The 21822-nt window shown below is 35.0% G+C and overlaps 1 protein-coding gene across 2 annotated transcripts; it reads left to right on the top strand.

Moving 5' to 3' along the window:
- The first annotated feature begins 578 nt into the window (after nt 1–578).
- Top2 (DNA topoisomerase 2) lies at nt 579–21045 on the top strand. Of its 2 annotated transcripts, XR_013083349.1 has the most exons (24): nt 579–1062; nt 1837–2166; nt 2273–2516; nt 2588–2974; nt 3072–3311; nt 3414–3519; nt 3631–3783; nt 3874–4043; nt 4121–4331; nt 4422–5010; nt 5468–5699; nt 5780–5979; nt 6068–6203; nt 6286–6585; nt 6776–7009; nt 7083–7268; nt 7359–7476; nt 7566–7718; nt 8348–8429; nt 8498–8577; nt 8660–8938; nt 9017–9135; nt 19536–20056; nt 20144–21045. XR_013083349.1 is itself a non-coding variant. In XM_076799935.1 (23 exons), the coding sequence occupies exons 2-23, from the start codon at nt 1865–1867 to the stop codon at nt 19677–19679; spliced, it is 4665 nt and encodes a 1554-aa protein (XP_076656050.1). In that variant the 5' UTR covers nt 579–1062; nt 1837–1864; the 3' UTR covers nt 19680–21045. The 2 variants fall into 2 exon arrangements, 1 of the variants encoding a protein (XP_076656050.1); XM_076799935.1 differs by having other exon boundaries at nt 19536–21045.
- The last annotated feature ends 777 nt before the right edge of the window (nt 21046–21822 follow it).

Here is a 21822-nt window from a genome sequence, read left to right as displayed (position 1 = left end):
TTTGACCAGATTTCCGTGGATCTAGTTCCAACATTTATCGTTTGTCAGCGTAGAGGGCGTAAGGAAACAAGTTGTTTTTGTGTGAGACACGAAACCCCATATGGTGATTGGTCCACTCATATACCTCGTCTGTGCTACAACACTTGTAGGTTTGAGCATTCTCATTTCCTCTCTGTTTCTACTTAATGTAGTTACTATTATTTAATAACAAAAATGCAATTATAAAATAATAAAATCAATAATTGAAAAAGTTAAGAATATTGTCCAGTATTTGACATATTACTTTCTGCTGTTTCTACATTTTTGTACTTACATGATTTATAATATTAAAAAATGTAAAAAATAGTATAACGTTGTATACAATTTATGAAAATAAGAATTTTTAAGATGCGATAATATATTTTTTGAATGCTAGGGATTAATTGCTATTTTAAGGATGTCAGGAAAAATTTATACAAATAAAACCAAATGAGAATACGTAAATGTGACACGTATTTTATTGTATAATAACAATTGAAGGAAAAAAAAATAGTCTGTGTATGATTGTTGAGAATCATTTCGTTACTACATACTACATACATACACAAATACATCCTGCTTATATATTACTCAAGTATAACTAATTTATAACCATACTTTAACTTGGATCAGAGTAAATAATGATATATTTTCGTTTGGAAATATACCACTGTGAATAAGATTGTTTGACCAATAGAAGATGAAGTTTTAGTTTGTTTAGTTAATTTTAGGTTGTCTTTTGGAACGGTGTCCATAGTAACACAGTGACTTTAGCCGCTTGAAAATGGGTAGTTTGTATCACTACCGTATAGGCAGCTTCAGTCGAAGTGTAGGACAAGAGAAACACTTTTTGTGTAGGATCAATTATTTAATTACCATTTGCCACTTAAAAAAGCAAAACAGTGTGTGCAATAATTAACTAATTTTAATTATATATTGATTGTGGTACGCCACTTCGTAGTCTTATTCGAAATTCGGATACGATAACTGCGAAAGTTTCTGTTGCCGACGCTACTCAGTATTTTTATCGCTATTTTACTGAAGGTAAGCTATAAGAAAACAAGTTTATAGTTTAGTTTTGTAATCAAATCATTTATTTTCATTATTTCTACGAAGACAAATTGAAGATTTGTAGATAGATTTATGATTTTCGAAAACTAAATGTTTATACTAAATTGGCGTCTTCTTCCGCACTGGCCAATTACACAGGAGATGTTTTCCCGCCATATTAGCAAATTTTGTTTCGGGTACGAAATTCTTTTACCAAATTTTACTTCGAATTTCTGATATGAAAAGAACAGTAATTCGTACATATGTATAACGTTTCCTAAGATTCGAATCGGTAGGTTATATTTGTATTTTGTAGTTTTAAAAGATTGAATTTTAAAGAAAGTACTGAACTTAATTGCTATGATGTAAAACAATAACTGTAATAATTGTTCTGCAATTGCGTAATTTTGTGAGATTTATATTTTAATGTACTAAGAACAACAGATGTAATAACAACATGTAGTAATTAATAAGTAGCTACTATATTGTACGATTGTTATGATTTCTTGTTTATAAATAGTGAAAATGTTTTGAAATTTATAAATCAGGATTTTCAAAACTCATATACGATTATTGTACGAATTCTGTATAAGTAAAGTCTGATATTTATACAACTATTATTAGCATTTATATGGTCTTTCCATTATAGTATGTTCTCACATATAACATAGTTAAAGGACTAACTAATTGTTATGCAAGATTTTGTATTTCATTTTATTTGTACACACGATATACTTACGTTTATATCTTATATTTTATTTGTTACAGTTATATAAAAACTAACATCTGTAACAGTATGAGTACAACAGTGGAAAATGGAGGTGGCGATAATGCTCCAAAGAAGAAAACGATTGAAGGCATATATCAAAAAAAGTCTCAGTTGGAGCATATTTTACTACGTCCCGATACTTACATCGGTTCTGTCGAACCAGTAACAGAATTAATGTGGGTTTATGATAAAGAGAAAGAAGCAATGGTCCAGAGGGAAATAAAATATGTTCCTGGGCTATACAAAATATTCGATGAGATTTTAGTAAACGCAGCCGATAATAAACAAAGAGATCCCAAAATGGATACAATTAAAATTGAGTTAGATCAGTACGTATTGACTATATAAATGTAGTACATTGTTTCGTGTATGAGAAATGAAAATGGCATTATATAGTCATTGTAAGATTGATAATAACTGAACTTAAATTTACAGAGAAAATAATCTTGTGTCTGTATGGAATAATGGTAAGGGTATTCCAGTGGTAATTCATAAAGAAGAAAACATGTATGTTCCTACAATGATATTTGGGCACTTGTTGACATCGTCCAACTACGATGATGAAGAAGAAAAAGTAACTGGTGGTAGGAACGGCTATGGTGCCAAATTGTGTAATATTTTCAGCCATCGTTTCACTGTGGAAACTGCATCTAAAGAGTATAAGAGATGTTTGAAACAAGTAAATATTTTATAGATACTTTCATTTTTCTGTATGTCCAATACGTGTATATAATATGCTTACATTTGTAGACATGGAGTAATAATATGGGATTTGCAAGCGAGCCCAGAATTAAAGAATTCGCAGGAGAAGATTTTACGAAGGTTATATTTTCACCGGACTTAACAAAATTTAAAATGAATTCTCTAGACGATGATATAATTGCTCTTATGTCTCGAAGGGCTTATGATATAGCAGCCTCTAGTAGGGGTGTTAAAGTATATCTGAATGGAACGAGAGTTCCTGTAAAAACTTTTAAGGATTACGTTGACTTGTATATTAAAGGTAAAGAGGATGATATTGGTAATCCTTTAAAAATTGTGTACGAAAATTGTGGGCCTCGTTGGGAAGTAGCTGTTGCCTTATCCGATAGAGGTTACCAGCAAATGTCCTTTGTAAACAGTATTGCAACTACCAAGGTACAAATCGAAGAATCGTATAGCACAGTAAAATCTCTAATAACATTGCACACGAAAAGAAATTTTTCATTGTTTTTTTTTTTTTAATATAAAATAGGGTGGACGGCACGTGGATCATGTTACAGAATTGATAGTGAAGCAACTCATAGAGACATTAAAGAAAAAGAACAAAGCAGGAGTAGCAATCAAACCATTTCAAATAAAAAATCATTTATGGATTTTTATTAATTGTCTCATTAATAATCCCACATTTGATTCACAAACTAAGGAAAATATGACATTGCAAGCTAAAAGTTTTGGGTCGAAAGCAACTCTTAGCGATAAATTTATAACAGGGGTACTATGAAATTTCAATTTTTATATATAAAAATAGTAATAGTATTTTTATATTTGGAAATATTCTAATTAATTTCTGTGTTTAATTTTAATTGATACGCAGGTAACAAAAATGGGTATTGTTGAAGCAGTTTTAACTTGGGCAAAGTTTAAGGCTGATAGTCAACTTCAAAAATTGGGACCCAAATCAAAGCAAAGAAAATTACAAGGTAAATTTAATGGTGTATGAGTACTGAAATATTGTTAAGGATAATACATAACAATTTTACGGAGTCGATATTAAAATGATAGCGATTATTTGATTCAAATTTATGCTTCAGGAATACCAAAATTAGAAGATGCTAATGATGCTGGTACTGGTAGGTCGCTGGATTGCACTCTTATTTTAACCGAGGGAGATTCAGCTAAGACCATGGCTGTCTCTGGGCTATCCGCGATAGGTAGAGACAAATATGGTATATTTCCTCTCAGAGGTAAATACTTATAAAATGTAATATTATTGATAATTGTGGTTTAAATTGGTTTGTATAATACATATTGTAATTTGTAAAATTGAATTTCAGGTAAAATTTTAAATGTAAGAGAAGCTACGCATAAGCAGATTTTGGAAAATGCAGAAATTAATAACCTAATAAAAATTCTCGGTCTTCAATATAAAAAGAAATATGAATCTCGAGATGATTTAAAAACGTTACGTTACGGCAAGATGATGATAATGACAGATCAGGATCAGGTTAATTATTAATAAATTGAATACTTCGATAAATATATTATAACACACGATAATCGTGTTTTCTTTTGTGCGTACAGGATGGTTCACATATAAAGGGGCTATTAATCAATTTTATTCATCATAATTGGCCGTCACTATTAAAGCTGAACTTCGTGGAAGAATTTATTACGCCAATTGTAAAAGCGACAAAAGGAAGCGAAGTATTAAGTTTCTTCTCACTACCAGAATTTCAAAAATGGAAGTCAGAAACACATAATTTTCATACTTACAGAATCAAGTATTACAAAGGTTTTTAATTTTCCATTTTTTTTGTAAATATTGCCATTACCAGGATTTTATTTCGAATAATGTTACAGTACTACTTTTTTCCCCATATAGGTTTGGGTACTTCCACTGCTAAAGAAGCGAAGGAATATTTTCAAAATATGGCTAGACACCGAATTCAATTTAAATATAAAGGAGATCAAGATGATCAGAATATTATCATGGCTTTCAGTAAGAAATGCGTTGACCAACGTAAGGACTGGTTAATGAATCATATGGATGAGACGAAAAGAAGAAAAGAAATAGGACTTGGAGAGCGTTTTCTTTATGAAAAGGACACTCGTGCTGTGTCGTATTCTGACTTTATTAACGTTGAACTGGTTTTATACAGTAACTACGATAATGTACGTTCTATACCTAGTATGGTGGATGGCTTCAAACCTGGACAAAGAAAAGTTTTATATACATGTATAAAGCGTAATGATAAACGTGAAGTGAAAGTTGCTCAGTTAGCTGGTTCTGTGGCTGAACATTCAGCGTATCACCACGGTGAAATGTCTCTTATGGCAACAATTATTAATCTTGCACAAAATTTCGTGGGAAGCAATAATATTAACTTACTCCAACCAATTGGTCAGTTTGGTACACGACTAACAGGAGGAAAAGACGCAGCGAGCCCGCGTTATATTTTCACAATGCTTAGGTATATATATATATACAGGGTGTCCCACGTAACACTTTTCACAATATTTCAAGTACTTGCGATAATTTGACAAATATTTTAAACAAAAGATGATCAGTTTTCGATTGGCTATACATTGCAATAAAAAAAAGTTCGAAAAAAATTTGTTTCTAGTATTGTCAAGGTCGCCTTCTTTTTTTTAATTGGCACATTGTATTTTTGACTTACTAAACTACTAAAAAAAAATACTAAACTACTAAAATACTAAAAAAAAATTTTTCGAACTTTTTTTATTGCAATGTATGGTCAATCGAAAACTGATCACCTTTTGTTGAAAATATTTGTTTGTCGGATTATCGCAAGTACTTGAAAAATCGTGAAAAGTGTTATGTGGGATACCCTGTATATATGTTCTTTTTCTGTAACAGTTATAAAGGTCAGTTAAGTTAATATTCTTTATGTCTTGTTATGATTGCAGTCCATTGGCAAGATTTATATTTCACAAACATGATGATGCTTTATTGAAGCACGAATATGATGATAATCAAAAAATTGAACCTGTTTACTATGTGCCAACTATACCAATGGTATTGGTAAATGGTGCTGATGGTATTGGTACCGGTTGGATGACAAAGATACCTAACTATAATCCTAGAGAGATCATTGAAAACTTGTTTCGAATGATGGAAGGTGCTGATCCGAAACCAATGGTAATATATAGATATTGTAATAGTTATATATTTTTCTTATTGTTTTCACCGTTTTTTCATGGTATTTTCATATGATCCAGATACCATATTACAAAAACTTTAAAGGAGTCATAGAAAGTTGTGGAGATTATAGATATGTTGTTAATGGAGAAATATCAGTAATTGGACCAGATAAAGTTGAAATCACTGAACTACCAATTGGAAGTTGGACACAAACATATAAAGAAACCGTTTTAGAGCCAATGTTGCATGGGACTGATAAAACACCAGCCGTTATTTCGTTAGTATTATCGATATTCCCACAAACATGATGAAAACAGATAAATGCAAAATATTTGTTGAATTATTATTTTTAAACAATATTTTAGAGACTATAAGGAGTACAATACAGATACATCAGTGCATTTTGTGGTTATTTTGAACCGTGATAAATTGGTGGAGCTAGAAAGGGATGGTCTCCACAAAGCATTTAAATTACAGACGACGATGGCAATTACATCAATGGTAAGGAGCAAGAAATGTCATTTCTAATGTATAACAATAGCCAGAATACTTTTAATTCTACAATATGTTTATTTTCCTTTAGTGTGCATTCGATGATAGCCAGTGTCTTCGAAAATATGATAACGTTTTACAAATTATGAAATCCTTTTATAAACTAAGATTGGAGACGTACCACAAAAGAAAAGATTATTTGGAAGGTATCCTGAACGCAGAGGCATCTAAGCTTTCGAATCAAGCCCGGTTTATTTTAGAAAAATGTGATGGCACTGTCGTAATAGAAAATAAGAAGAAAAAAGATATGATAGCCGAGTTAATTAAACGAAACTATGAATCCGATCCAGTGATTGCTTGGAAACTGTCGCAGAATAGGGAAGAAGTATTGGTACGTACTCTAAAAAGATTTATATTTCAAAGAAGTATCGTATAATTTATGATAATTTAACTGTTATGCCACGTTAGGAAGATCAAGTAAGTGAAGTGGAACAAACAGGATTTCACTTGCGAATGATTTCTAATTAAATTTCCGCATTTTTATACATATATTATATAACTAAATGGTAATATATTGTTAGGAAGAGGTAGCCGAAACCGCCGAAGATGAAGCTGCCGCAGCACCTACTGCTTTAGCAAGTGAAAACTTTGATTATCTACTCGGTATGACATTGTGGAGTTTGACGAAAGAAAGGAAAGACGATTTGCTACGACAGAGAGATGAAAAAATTGCCGAATTGAAAAGACTACAAAGTCGAACGCCTGTATCTTTATGGAAAGAGGATCTAGACAATTTGTTGAGCGAATTGAACAAAGTAACTATATTTTTCAAATATCGAAAGATTTATAGGTGAATATTTTTTGTATATATATTACACGTTTCGTTAGGTTGAGGAGAAAGAACGTAAAGATGAGCAGAAATCGTCTAAAACCATTAAGAAACCACCAACAAAGTTCTATTCTCCGGAGACCATTCGACGAGTGGTGCCTGTAATTGATACCGAATTGAAGAAAAAAATTGAGAAAGCAGATATTGTGTCTAAAGACAAGAAGGAAGGGGTTAAAAAACCAAGGGTAAATTTAACGAAACTTTTATTTTGCATGCAATTCAATTGTTCCTATGGCAATGCTCTAACCTATAAATTGAATGCAATATGTTGTTAGGTAAAGAAAGAATCTACAGAGGAGAAAGATGAATTTGACGCCCTGGTTGATGCAAATACGAAACCTTTGGAAGATAGAGTAGGCAGTTCTCCAGAGAAGAAAGCAGGTGGCAAAAGAGGTACTTGATTATATGTACAAGCGGCATTAACTAAAAATCGATAGGTTTCACAAGTTTTACTAAATACTTTTATTTTTCATTGCAATTAGCATTGAAACAGTCAACATTACCTTTCAAATCAAAGGGGAAGAAAGAAAAATCTGATAAGAAAGGAAACAAAGACTCTGATAGTAACGACGACATTGACTTTGGTAGCATTTCTCCTCCTCCGGAACCTCGAAAAACATCACGTAGAAACGCAGGTACAGATTTTTATATTTGTTCATGTAGAAAATAGAATGTGCGTACATTTGCGCATGAAAAATCATACCGCAGCAGTGCATGTTTGCTGTGTATACAGTAACGTATACACAGCATATACGGCCCCAAATGCCGAGCCGATAAAAGTCCCAGAACTATCCCACTGCTGCGGGGTATACGAGGGGTCATGAACCGAGGCTTCTAGAGTAGTGATGGGCACCAACGTCGTTCTCGTGCAGCACGCACCTTTGCTGCGCAGCGATGCCTTCCTCTCTTCCTTCGTACGTCCTGCTGCAGTCAACTCGTGCGCGACTTATGCTGTCTATTCTCATCCACGAAGCGTCGTGTCATAATACGCGACGTACGAGGCAAGAGACGAAGGCACCGAGCGAAGATGTGCGCTGCATGAAAGGTGGGGGAAGCAGGCAGCTCAAGGGCCCCTACCGGGCTCACCACTGCTCTAAAGCTTCGCTATCCTTTTCTGCGTTCGGCGTGGATCAAAGAATAGTATCTCCTGGCCGATAAAGAGATACTATGTATGTCCCTAGCTAGACATATGTTTTGGACATATATCGAGTAAACACTGTATATGTATAGCTAATGATTTTTGTGGATATTTTAAATGTTGCAGCTAAAAAGAACTATAATTTAAGTGAAGTATCGTCATCCGAGAGTGAACTTGAAACAGTACCGATACATTCAGATTCTGAACCGTGAGTAGCAATAGTGATTACAGATACGCGAAGTTTCGATATTTTTATTATTCCTTATTTTTCCCCAGAAAAATGAAGCCTCCCGCGATTGTAGACAGCGATTCGGATGATAGCTTTAAAATAGATAGAAAGTCATTACCACCGCAACGTAAGTGTATACAAGGATTTCAAGTGTATTAGGTATTATTGGATCTTTATATTGTTTCAAAGACTATTTTTGTTTATATCAGCAAGCTCAGAAGAATTATTTGATTCTTTAATTGGTAATTCCTCTCGTGAGAAACAAAAAAATATTGCATCATCCAGCGAAGAATCAATGTTCTCACCTGTGGCAAAAACAACATCGAAGAAAAAGACTGAAAACGGAGGAGGGAAAGGAGTGAAAAGACAATTAAAAACAAAGACAGGTTCCTCTGATTCGGAATCCGAGGAAGTTGCAATTTCCAACAAACAACAAAAAATTATCATATCTTCTAGCGAAGATTCAACGTTTTCACCACCTGGAAAAGGTAAGGTTTTCATTAATATACCAATGACAACAATATTATTTTTCGTTTTATTTGAAAGTTTCTGTATTTGCATGTTAGCGCCCGCCAAAAAGAAAACAGAAAATGGTGGAGGGAAGGGTGCGAAAAGGCAATTGAAGAAAAAAACAGTTGATTCAGATTCAGACTCAGAAGATTTTACGTTTACCAACAAACAAAATGTAAGTACAAAGCCAAGACAAACGAATTTAGTAACATAAATAGTAATCCTAACAAGTATTTCTAAGGATCGCAAGCTTCATCGTTATAATTTAATTATAATAAAGTGTGTCCCACGAGCTCTGTCCACTTGAATATCTTGGTTATTTCAAACAATACGAGAAAATGTTACTTACAGAGGTTATAGGGTTTAAGAAACTATATAATATTGTATAAATTATGTTCTTGCAAGTGGAGGCGTAGAGAAGATACAGAGGTCACCTCTATTTTTTTTTTAATGGAATGTCCAATTTTTTATGCTCGATTTCGATACATTGGCGTATTCTGAGTATAAAAGTACTAAAGTGTATTTGTTCTAAAACTTACTGTTGCTGGGATATTTGACTGTTTTCATTCTATTACTTTCATTATGGAACGTATTCAAGAATATGCTTACTACGTCAAATGTAAACATTGGTAGGCTTTCGACGTCTCTCAGTGTCAGTCAGTTTCTCAGTTAGTGAACATAAGATAGTGAATGTCAAATTTTCATTTGAAGAACAATTAGAGATACAGTGAAATTTCGTTGTATATCAGTCCAGCCGTTCTTTTTACTGACACGATTACGAAATCGGAGGTTTTCGCCGAGCGTCGCATTTGAAATACACAGGGCACGCTGGAAACCTAAGAGTCTTCATCAAGTCATAAGAAACCTATGGCCACTAAGCGCTAGTGACAAGAAGACTGCGAAAATGTCCGTCTCCAATACAATGTTGCACGAAGAAGTGGACAGCGAAGCTCGAGAGCCGTCGTCGCCGAGGAGTATGCCACACATTGTCGGCTATATCGGTGTGACACCAGAAGATCACTACTAATTCAATTACAAAACTTCTTTATTTTTCGTTATTTTTTTATGAAACTTTTACCAACATATTTGTGGCATTATTCTAATTCAAATGATACCAAACGCGATATAATTCGGATCACATTTGCATTAATTTTCGGTTAATGTAATTGTAAATATTATCGGAATTATATCATATTTGGTTTCATTTTAATCAGAAAAATGCCACGAATATGTTAGTGAAAGTTTCATAAAAAAATTACGAAAAATAAAGAAGTTTTGTAATTGGACTAGTAGTGATCTGTTGTGGCCGCGACGGCTCTCGAGCTTGGGCCACTCACCGCGGTGGTGTCACGTTTTTCCACTGACTTCTAATTTATGGAGAAAGTAAGAGAATGCAATTGTGGTTTGAAATTTGTATAGTGAAAGATATCCAAACCGCAGATGCCCTTGCATATGCGTTAGGCATATATTATTGCATATGTCTTATTTTATGCATATGCATAACAAGATTTTTGAAAGATTGTGTAAATAATTAAAAGAAACTGGAAGTCTCGCTGTTCGTAACATGAATCGTGAAAAGCCTGTATGTAGTGATGAAGATAATGAAATTAATGTTGTTGCAATGGTACATCATGATCCTCATATCAATGTACGTCAGATTCAGCGCGAGTCTGACGTCAATAAAAATAGTGCATCACGAATTCTCACTCGTCACAAAGATCATCCGTACCACATTAGCCTTCACCAGAAAGAGCAGCTACAAATCAATCCACTTTTTTCTCTTGAATACTATTTTCCGATGAAGCTACTTTTATCAGCACTGGGCGTGTTAATTTACATAACACGCATTATTGGTCAGTACAAAATCCTAACTGGCTACGAGAAATTCATCATCAAAGACGCTGATCCATTAATGTGTGGTGTGGAATCATAGGACAACAAATAATTGGGCCTTATTTCATTGGCGGCACTTTTACTTATCAAAAATATGATACGTTCTTAAGAAATACATAGCCAAATTTATTAGAAAACGTGACATTAAGCGTTCGTCAACAATGTGGTATCAGCACGATGGTTGTCCAACACACTACGCTCGAAGAGTGAGAAGTACACTGAACGAAATATTCTCAAATCGATGAACAGGACGCGGTGGCACTATTTGGTGGCCAGCACGAAGTCCAGATTTAACACCCCTAGATTTTTTCTTGTGGAGAACATTAAAAAATACTGTGTATCGAGATGCACCAACAAGTCCGGAAAATATGAAGCAACGAATTACCGCAGCGTGTGCTACAATAGACGCTCCAACAATAAGACGTGTAAGAGACGCAACAGTTCAAAGAGTACAACGTTGCATCGCTGCAGATGTAACTATGGAATACTTTTATCCTCAGAATACGCCAATCTATCGAAATCGAGCATAAAAAATTGGACATTCCATATAAAAAAACAACGGTGACCTCTGTATGTTCTCTACGCCTCCACTTGCAAAAATATCATTTATACCACATTATGTAGTTTCTTAAACCCTACAACTTTTGTAACATTTTCTCGTAATGTTTGAAATAACCAAGATATTCAAATAGATAGAGTTCGGGGGACACACTGTATATTATAAAGTATGTGCGCGTGCTTATATCTGAACTTCAAACTTTTATTCAATAGAATATTGATGATACGAACAAAATATTCATATATACAGGGTGAGTCACTAACGTTTGCACCTCAAATATCTTTGTTGTTTCTAAAGATACGTAAAATATGGTAAGGACAAAGTTGAATGATATAATGGGGCTGACACGATGCCAAAAAAATGTTGTTTTTATGTCATTTTTGTAGAGATATCAAGGTCACCTTGACTTTTTTTAATGGAACCACCCCTTTTTTAAACACCTACAATGATAGTCCCTTTCATTAGGAGTTCAGTGACAATAATTATTCCAAGGTCATTCAAGGCCAAGGACAGAAAAAACGTATAAAACTAAAATGTGGAAGCAAAATACCTGTATTTTATAAATGTTCGAAATGATGGCCGTCTACGTCGATACATTGATGTAAACGAGCTCTGAAGGAATTTTGAATTCTGATAAGTACATCCGAGGTGATATTCGTACATGCTATGATGATACGCTGACGCATATCTTCAACTGTTGTTGGAGCATCCATGTACACGATCTGTTTTAGCAGACCCCATAAAAAGAAATCCAGTGGATTTAAATCGGGCGAACGTGCTGGCCATGAAACAGTTCCGCCTCGTCCAATCCATCGGTTTGGAAATCGAGAATCCAACGTTTCTCTTGCTACTCGTGCATAATGAGCAGGACAACCGTCATGTTGGTACCACATATGATAGCGATTTTGTAAAGGGACATCTTCTAACAAAATTGGCAGATCTCCTTGCAAAAATTGAGCGTATTTCTGTCCCGTCATCATTCCGTTAACGAAATATGGTTCAATTACTTTGTCGTTCAAAATACCACACCACACGTTTACGCTCCAATGTCTTTGGTGATCAATTTATCGCAGCCAGTGCGGATTATCCACAGACCAATAATGGGCGTTCCATAGATTAATTGAGCCATAATTAGTGAATGTTGCTTCGTCCGTAAACAAGACATTAGAAAAAATGAATGATTTTGAGGTAATCCCCATTGACAAAAGCTAATTCTATTTTGAAAAAGTTTTTTTTTAGTTTTAAAGTTGTTTTAGTTCTATACTAATTCTATACTTATTTCTATACTTATTCAATGACCTTGGAATAATTATTGTCACTGAATTCCTAATGAAAGGGACTATCATTGTAGGTGTTTAAAAAAGGGTGGTTCCATTTAAAAAAGTCAAGATGACCTTGATATCTCTACAAAAATGACATAAAAGCAACATTTTTTGGCATCGTGTCAGCCCCATTGTATCATTCACCTTTGTCCTTACCATATTTTACGTATCTTCAGAAACAACAAAGATATTTGAGGTGCAAACGTAAGGTGACTCACCCTGTATATACAGGGTGTTCATTTGTAAACTTTCCAGGCGAATATCTCGAAAAGTATGAAAGATAATAAAAAAACGTAAAACACGTGACCAAGGAATTCGAGGGGGAAAAGGGGGGGCGGTATCAGTTTTTTATTTAGGTGGCGTTTTCCAGGTCATTTGAAGATCAACTTTGTTTTTTTTATGGAATATCCCATTTTTTATACCATAGATCGATAGAGTATCAAAGTCTGAGTATAAAAGCGTTGACCTTCATATGTCCTAAACCTAATAGTTAACAAGATATTATCCAAAGAAGAAAGAAAATTATTTCGATAATATCTTGTTAACTATTAGATTTAGGATATATGGAGGTCAATTCAGTTTTACTCAGAATTCGATAGTCTATCGATTCATGATACAGAAAGTAGGTCTTTCCATTTAAATAAAATCAAGGTGAACTTGAAATCTCCTCTATGCCTCCACCGACGCAGAGAATGTTTGTGTGACACTATGCCCCCCCTATACCGTGTAAGTTTTGTATACAACATTTCTTTATATTATTACAAATAACGGCAATATTCAAAGTGAACATAGTTATTGCCCCACCTTGTATAATACACACTTCCTTGCCGCCTCTGGTTGTTGATATTACTTCATCTCTGTCTCGTAATCTCTTATTATGGGTCGTTGAATGTAAATAAACATTCAATCAGGCTGTACGCTTCACCTGTACTTTAGTCGATTATGAAAATCTCTGCCGAGCGAAGCGCATCTTAAGTGGAGGGGGGGGGGGTATAGGGGGAGGGCATACTGTGACATTCTCTGCGTGGGTGGAGGCATAGAGAAGATTTCAAGGTCGCCTTGATTTTTTTAAATGGAGAGACGTACTTTCTGTATCATGAATCGATAAACTATCGAATTCTGAGAAAACTGTATTGACCTCCATATGTCCTAAATCTAATAGTTAACGAGATATTATCGAAATAATTTTCTATATCGGAAAAATTTTTTAAAATGCAGTAATAAATGATGTAATCGAAATGAATATTCTATTTTAAAAATGAATCAAAAAAGATTTGTTTCCGCTAAACAGTTCATTTTTATAATTTTGTGTAATGATTGGCACCTAAAACGCCAAACAACATATAGTCGGATAAGGAGGTCAAAAGTGCCCTTGAGTAGAATTATATGACCGATGGGTCATTTGATAGGCCATCAAAACAAAAACAGTGTGTAAAATTTCAACCCCATATCTCGTTCGGGACGGTAGTTATGGGGTAAAATCGAAAAATTAGTTTTTGGCCTATTTTCCCTAGTTAATGATATTTAGAAATTCTGAGAAAAATCTGAGACATGTCAAGCACTCCCATACATACTTTGCAATTCGTTTTAGATTTTTAAATTGAAAAATGAAAAAAAATGAAAAATGAAAATGAAAATTCTGAAAATTCTGTTTGTAAAAAATCAAAAACCTCAAAAAAAGAACAAAACAAAAATGCAGATTTCACAGGTCTTCGAAGATTGAAACTTATGCCCATTTCGGTGAAAACGAGCTTCACTTACGAATTTTTATAAAAATATTTTTAAAAGAAATATTTTTAAAACAATGTAGACATATGCCGGGCGTGAACCTAGTATAAGCACGTCCATAGCCGAACGCCTAACGCCCTGAGCCATCCGGGTTGTTGGGAACGTGGTTAATACTTCCAGATGAAATGTTCAAGATTTATCAGTGCCTGATAGACACACTATCGTCCCGATAAGTACCGTCCCGATCGACATATGGGGTTGAAATTTTACACAGTATGTTTTTTCTTGATGCCCTATCGATTGTGACCCATCGGCCATATAATTCGACTCAAGGGCACTTTTGGTCTCCTTACCCTGGCTTATACCCTTTATGTAATTTAAGCATAGTTACGCATAGTCACGACCCTGGCGAGTCGAGAAAAGGCTGCAATGGCCGCGTGGTTCGAATGCGTAGCATATAAGCTGTCAATGAAAATTTGTTGACCTGCTCATATACTAACCGAACCAGATACTTTTCCTGAATGGTTTCTTTCCCAGAAACGTCTGTATAATAAATTCTTGCTAGATAAAGGATTTTTCACATAAATACAAAAATAGAGCGTATAAAATACCCGCGTCAGCTCGTTTTCAAACTTCAACAAGCATTTACAACTATTAGAAAGTATAAAAAAATTTAATTGGCTGTATGGATATACAGGATGTCCCAATAATCTTGTACTTCCTTGAAAGCGGTGATTCCTGAGGACATTTGAAGTAACTTTTCCTTTGCGAAAATATTGTCCGTGGCTTCGTTACGGAGTTATTAATGAAAAACATGCACCAATCAGAGTGCGGCAACAGCTGACCGATTCCCGCTCAGCAACAGACTCCGCCGAGTGTAGCGTTGGTATTGGCCGAGCCGAAATCTGTCCGCTGTAGCGACGTTCTGATTGGTTCATGTTTTTCGTTAAGAATTCCTTAACAATGCCGAGGAGAACATTTTCTGAAAGAAAAAGTTACTTCAAATGGCCTCAGGAATTACCCTTTTCAAGGAAGTACAATATTTTGGGACACCGTGTATATAGGAGAGTCCCCTCTATCTTTTGACTCAAACCTGAACTTTCTCGCTCGATTGGTTTTTGCGTAACACCAAGTTTTATCAAAATCGTGCAGTTTTACAGAAACCAATGTTCTACGAAAACGTTGTATGATAGAGAAATTCTGCTTTCGAATTTGGTTTTAGAATTACGAAGTCTATAAGAATAACCCAACAGTTATTCCTGAACAAATTTGGTGTTGTACAGTGTTATTTAAAAAACACTGCAAAGTTATGAGAAAAACGGTATCTCACTACAATGAAATCTCGTTGTATGCCAGTGCCAACCTTGCGTTTCCAAGTCAGTGGAAAACCTCACACCACCGTGGTGAGTGGCCGAAGCTCGAGAGCCGTCGCGGCCACATCATTGGCCGCTATATCGGTGTGAGACCAGAAGACCACTACTAATCCAATTACAAAACTTCTTTATTTTTCGTTCTTTTTTTATGAAACTTTTACCAACATATTCGTGACATTTTTCTGATTAAAATAAAACCAAATATGATATAATTCCGATGATATTTATAATTAGTATGAGTGTCAGTAAAAAGAACGACGGCACTGACGTACAACGAGATTTCACTGTATACCTAACTCGAAGTTATCACTTTAAATATTTCCGTTATCAATGTATATGTACATACGTGAATCAAAGAAGTATTCAACCGGTTTCTTTAAATAAATTATCTTATATTGTTATTGATTTTTAACGGCATTGACACGTTTGTGAATATGAATGAGTGTATACAGTGAATTCTCGATATATGTCGCCGAGGCCTGGATGATATATGTCGCGGGATTATAACGGTCGCCGAGGAGTATAAAGGTCAACCCATACAAGACCGGGACGGGACCGGGCACGTTTGGCCGCTAGATTCGAAACCAGGGTGTAGGGTTTGAGTCGACGGAGCTTCAGTGTTCCCAACTATATTTCTGCTCGCCCCGGTTGGGTCATTATCTCGAGCGTTTGACCATTTCCAGATGGCCTTTCGGGAGCGTGTTGACAGTTACCTGCTGTGCATGGCACAAAAAAAATGTTTTTAGGGCCTTCACGGTTCCTTAGGTAAACTATCGGTATCTCCCGTTTACAATACCATGGAAATAGGAAACCTTCCTGCCTCTTGGTGAAACATTATACATCCTTGTATTGTATGTAAATTATACATACATATATAGTAAAAACGAGAATAGTTGTTATCTTTTTTTAAGGAAATATCCACATTAGAAAGGGGATCATTCCATGTGAATTCGATTATTTTTTGGGGACTATGTCTCGAATTTTGATGACATTGAAGTATGTTGTGGTCCAAGAGAAAATGGGAGGCGGGGGTTGAGCCGGGTTATCACAAAAGACTGCTGTTCTCAAATAATTTATTTTTTCCTTGGTTAATGTCATTTCTTAATTAAAAAATATTAGAAATATCTTTGTTTTGCAAATTTTACCACTGGTTCAAGTGTGAAAAAATTTGAATAAATATGGCTGTATTTGACGTTTCTTCATCTTTCTCTTTGAAATTTCGTTTTGTAATTCGCGGAGCCGCAAAACTATTTATTGTACTATTCATTATTTTAGGTTCATAAAATTGCTGGATATTCTTTAGACATTCTGAAGAAAGGGTCGCTAGCGAAAAAATGTATGTATATGGAAAACTTCTGAATTCTTGTCCATAATGATCTAAAAATGGTTAGATGGAAGGTTCCCTGGCAGGAATGCGGTGACGTATCTATATCTTGTCCAATGAGACGAGGCAGTAGACGTAAACATAGCCAGTCGAGTGGGACAGTGTTGAAGTTATTATCCTTCCAAGATAATTAGCAAAGGACGCACGCAGATACTTCACTGCCTCGTCTCGTTGGACAGAGTAGAGGTACCAATGCGCGGCTGATTGGTTCAGACTGGAAGGAGCAGGCCTCGTTTCACACGCATTTTCGGCTGCAGTCCAAATATTGACTACTATGTAGCGGGTGACGTCGAAGCCAAAACAATGGGACTACGGGCGCAGCTGAGGTGGGGATAGGCACACCTAACGGTAGGCTTCTCAAGTATGGTGACACTTTAAAAATGGCGAAATTAAAATTATTTGAAGTGAACGCTGCACCGCGATACATAGCCTAGCAGCACGGTTGGCGCACGGTAGAAGCAGAGCCCGGGAGGCTGTTAGGCCTATGGCCTCCCGGGCCCGGGTTCACTTGAAATAATTTTAATTTCGTCAATTTTCAAGTATCCACTTACTTAAAAACAGGTCTGCAGAGAGGGGACACTTTGGGCTATAGCCTCAATTTTTTTCAAATTTTTACAAAGGTACCTGCTACGAAAACATAGCATTTGTTTAAAATAATTGCCAAATAAATGGTGAAAAAAACATTTTCTCCAAATGACAACATTTTCGGTAAACACTTTCATGTTTTCGCTATAAGCTTCCAAAAACTCATTTTCATCGGTGTGATAGTTCTAGTCTTATAATATAATGAAAAAAGGGTGACACGTATTTTTACGCGTCTGTAAAATCAACAATTTTTAAAACATCGAAAAATCCATTGAGATTCGATTGATAGGTCATCATCATCGGTGAAGTAGTTTTTAAAATAATACAACATTTATAATGTTTTTCTCCCTTCGCCACGGCCACGCCACGGTGACCGGGGTCGCTGAGTATTCTTCGCAAGAATATTTCGTGAAACCCCGGCCGGGGCCCGGCCGGCTCTACCATTGAATCCTCAGGGGTATGCGGGGAGTAAACGGTGCTGGGGTTCTGGTAGCTAACCCCCGTGGTGCGCGGCACTTGGCCTTTGTTGCGAGCATCTTGAGCGCCTCTCAAGTCGCCTTCGAACACGGCCAACTCTGTATGGCATAGGGAAAACGTGCCCCGTTCTCGGGCACGGTGAGACCCGTCTTGTATGGATTGACCTTAACATAACACTGGTCGGGTATATCGGTGTGAGACCAGGAGCCAACTACAAATCCAATAATAAAACTTCCTTATTTTTAATTACTTTTTTATGGGACTTTCACCAACATATTCGTGGCATTTTTCTGATGAAAATGATACAAAATATGATATAATTCTGGGAGTTACTTCCCATTACAATTATATTAACGGAAAATTAGTATCAACATGATCCGAATTGTATCGTGTTTCACGGTATCATTTTAATCAGAAAAATTCAACAGATGTATTGGTAAAAGTTTCGTAAAATAATAATTCATAATAAAAAAGTTAAATTTTTTATTTAAATGCTTGAGCTCACGCCAGTCTTTCATCTTTCCCGAACGTTTCGACACTCCGCGTCTCTTTCTTTCCCATACGCTGTGCTTCTTTGCATCTGAAACTTTAATCGTTCATTACACAAGTAATTATCATCGGGATCCTATCATATTTAGTTTCATTTTTGTCAAAAAAATGCCATGAATATGTTGGTGAAAAAATATAAATATAAAGAAATATAATAAAAATATAGAAGTTCTCGAGTTAAAGGTATAAAAATAAAGGAGTTCTCGAGCTTCGCTGTCCTTTTCTACGTTCGGAACTTCATCAAAGAATAGTACCCCCAGCTCGACAAGACCGAAGCTTCTGACATATAAAGCGGATTCACTGTAGTATGAATAGTCTCTAACGGGTTCACGAATGATATATGGGACATTCAAAGCAATTGTAAAGACATCAAATGGCATGGTGTTAATCAATGCCAATACTTTAAATTTTATTTATGGTTTTCCACGTCGATAGTGTTAAATGATCTTGAATTGTAGTTCATTGTACGTACATATCTTAAAACGTCCTATTAAAATCCAAGTAAAAGGATACGTCTTTTCATTGAAAGGAAAGTGAAAATGACTGTTAGATGTTTGCTATACATCCAACTACGTATAGAATTTATTTTATTGACGTTAAATTGAGTTTTACTTGATACCAAGACCACAACAACTGTTGAATTATCCAGGCGAACTGGTTAACTTGTCTTACTTTGTATATTTATATCTTTATTCAATGGCATAGGTAAAAAAGAAGAAGAAATCTGAAGCACAAGATAGTACTGCCAGAGACACATCTCCTCAACCACCACCGAGATCCGGAGGAGGTCGTGTTCGTAAACCTGTTTCATATGCTGTAAAATCAGACGACGATGAAGACTCCAATTGAACGACTTCGTCCAAGCAAGTGTTCGGTTGAAGCATTATTCAAATTGTTATTAACAAACTTTGTGATCGTATTTGATATAAATTTTAAGAAAATTTTGCCTTGGTTCTTATCAGGGCATTAGCAATTTTATATAACACTGTACATACATGCACTAGACATTTACTTTTATTATTGTAATAATTAAGTGTAAGGTAAAAGTTTCATTTCATGTACATACAATAAGTGTGTAAAACACATTAAACTAATTATATTCGGATCGAAGATGGAATCGACGTGACTGAGAAAAAGTTTTTCTAGTGACTATCTTTCGTAAACTTGACTCGTAGATATGTCTAAGATTTAGTGGCAACGTCCAAGTCGTCTCGAACGAAGCTGTGGTAAAAATGCAAAATTTTTCATGTTTTTTAATTGCATAGAAAATTAATATTATATTATAATATTCATATGATATTGTTATTCTCCAGTAATTAAATTGAAATCAATTTGACGTATACATACAAACATTTTATTCATCTAATTTTGATAGTATCTTTGTAATGTCGAAATAAGAACAAAATATGGTTCTGCTGAAATGACAAAAACAACAAGAAACTTTAAAATCGATCCATTCTTCGGTGTAAGTATAATTATGATACAGTTTTCATTTTTTTATTAATAGTATTAATTGATCACGATATATTCTGAAAAATACTGGATGTTCTATGTATATGTAGTAAGTATGCGTAGAAATTATCTGTACAATTTCTTATTTATCTCTAGTTTTTTATCTTTGTAATTTTGTAGATGTAATTATAACAAACATCGTGGTCTCACCAGGAATTGAACATTACGCGATATTAATCTGCGTTGTGTATATTTTTTACAAATCAATTACAATGTTGGCTTGCCAGATAAGTTCTAATTATTTTTTTTTATCTACTATAACCAAACAATTATTTTTTATGTGTAGGTTTAATTAGAAATTCGCATTGTACACTGGATATGAGAGGTACTTACCCGTAACTTGTGAAAACAACTGTATCAATTACCGAGGTTACCTAGTTCGTTTGATATTAAAATGCAATAAAGAACAAAAAAAAATAATACCGAAAGAACTTTAGCACAGTCGATATTTTCTTATCACTAAATATTGTAACGTGATTTTCTAAACCTGTTTCTAAGATTTTATCTAAAACATAGTCTCGCATGACCTTGTATGTGGTCCACGAGTAAGCATATCAGTTTTATATAGACCTGTCTGTATGTATATAAATTCTTTTTTCAATGTATTGGCGACAAATTTATATGTGCTGAAGCACGAAAACATAATTGATAACATATTATATATCATCAGATGAGAATATATATATACAGTTGGTGGACAAGATATAGTGAACTTGTACTTTTTTTCGATACCTATAAGGGCTTTCTTACATCTCAGAACTACCCACTGCTGTAACAACCCCCACTCAGCGAAACCAGGCAATGGCAGAAATCAGCAATACTGCTAGGAGATGCAGGCGGTAAGTTTGCGGTTACCAATCGAGTCAGACGGTTGGTACAGCCACCGACGAGATACTATTAAAGAGCCTAGCCGGACGAGGTAGTCAATAAAATGCCCTTCAACATATTTGAATGGCCGTTGCGCCAGTCGATTTTTGATCAACTTTTTCCAATTAACTGCATGCAAAAATATTTAAAATATCTGACGAATTGCGGTTATTGATATTCATATTTGAGAATTTCTGTCGATTTTTCGGTTGAAAATCATATTTACAAAAAATGAGAGACACGTAAAAATTCCACAAATACAGGTTTTTTTTATAGAAATTGAAAAAGGACATCGATTCTATTTTCACAGTAGCAACATATCATTAGAACTTTTTTTAATTGAAGAAGCAGCTATTATGAAATAAATTTTTACAACAGAGTCAATAAATTCATGTGTAAAGCTAAATTAAACCAAAAATGAAATGGTTCAAAATTTGAAAGGTCTAAAAAGAACTACGATTCATAAGTGCCCACAGATTCATTTGATCCCCGTTTTGGTCATTAGGCGATACATATGTACAACTACATACATTGTAACGCGCGCGGCAGTCTTTGACTGCTCTGTCCTCGTTACAGCATTCGAACGCGGCTCCGAAAATTATTCGAAGTCGAT

Source organism: Halictus rubicundus, chromosome 14, assembly GCF_050948215.1.
Source record: "Halictus rubicundus isolate RS-2024b chromosome 14, iyHalRubi1_principal, whole genome shotgun sequence".
Lineage (NCBI taxonomy): Eukaryota > Metazoa > Arthropoda > Insecta > Hymenoptera > Halictidae > Halictus > Halictus rubicundus.
Note: the sequence above shows the minus strand (reverse complement) of the source record. Positions and strands in the feature narration are given on the sequence as shown.

Bases quoted from the DNA above. Each gene is read 5' to 3' on its own strand.
- Top2 (XM_076799935.1), top strand. From the start codon at position 1,865: ATGAGTACAACAGTGGAAAATGGAGGTGGCGATAATGCTCCAAAGAAG. The intron at 2,517-2,587 runs GTAAATATTTTA...TTACATTTGTAG, and splicing joins ATAAGAGATGTTTGAAACAA to ACATGGAGTAATAATATGGG. The intron at 7,719-8,347 runs GTACAGATTTTT...TAAATGTTGCAG, and splicing joins AACATCACGTAGAAACGCAG to CTAAAAAGAACTATAATTTA.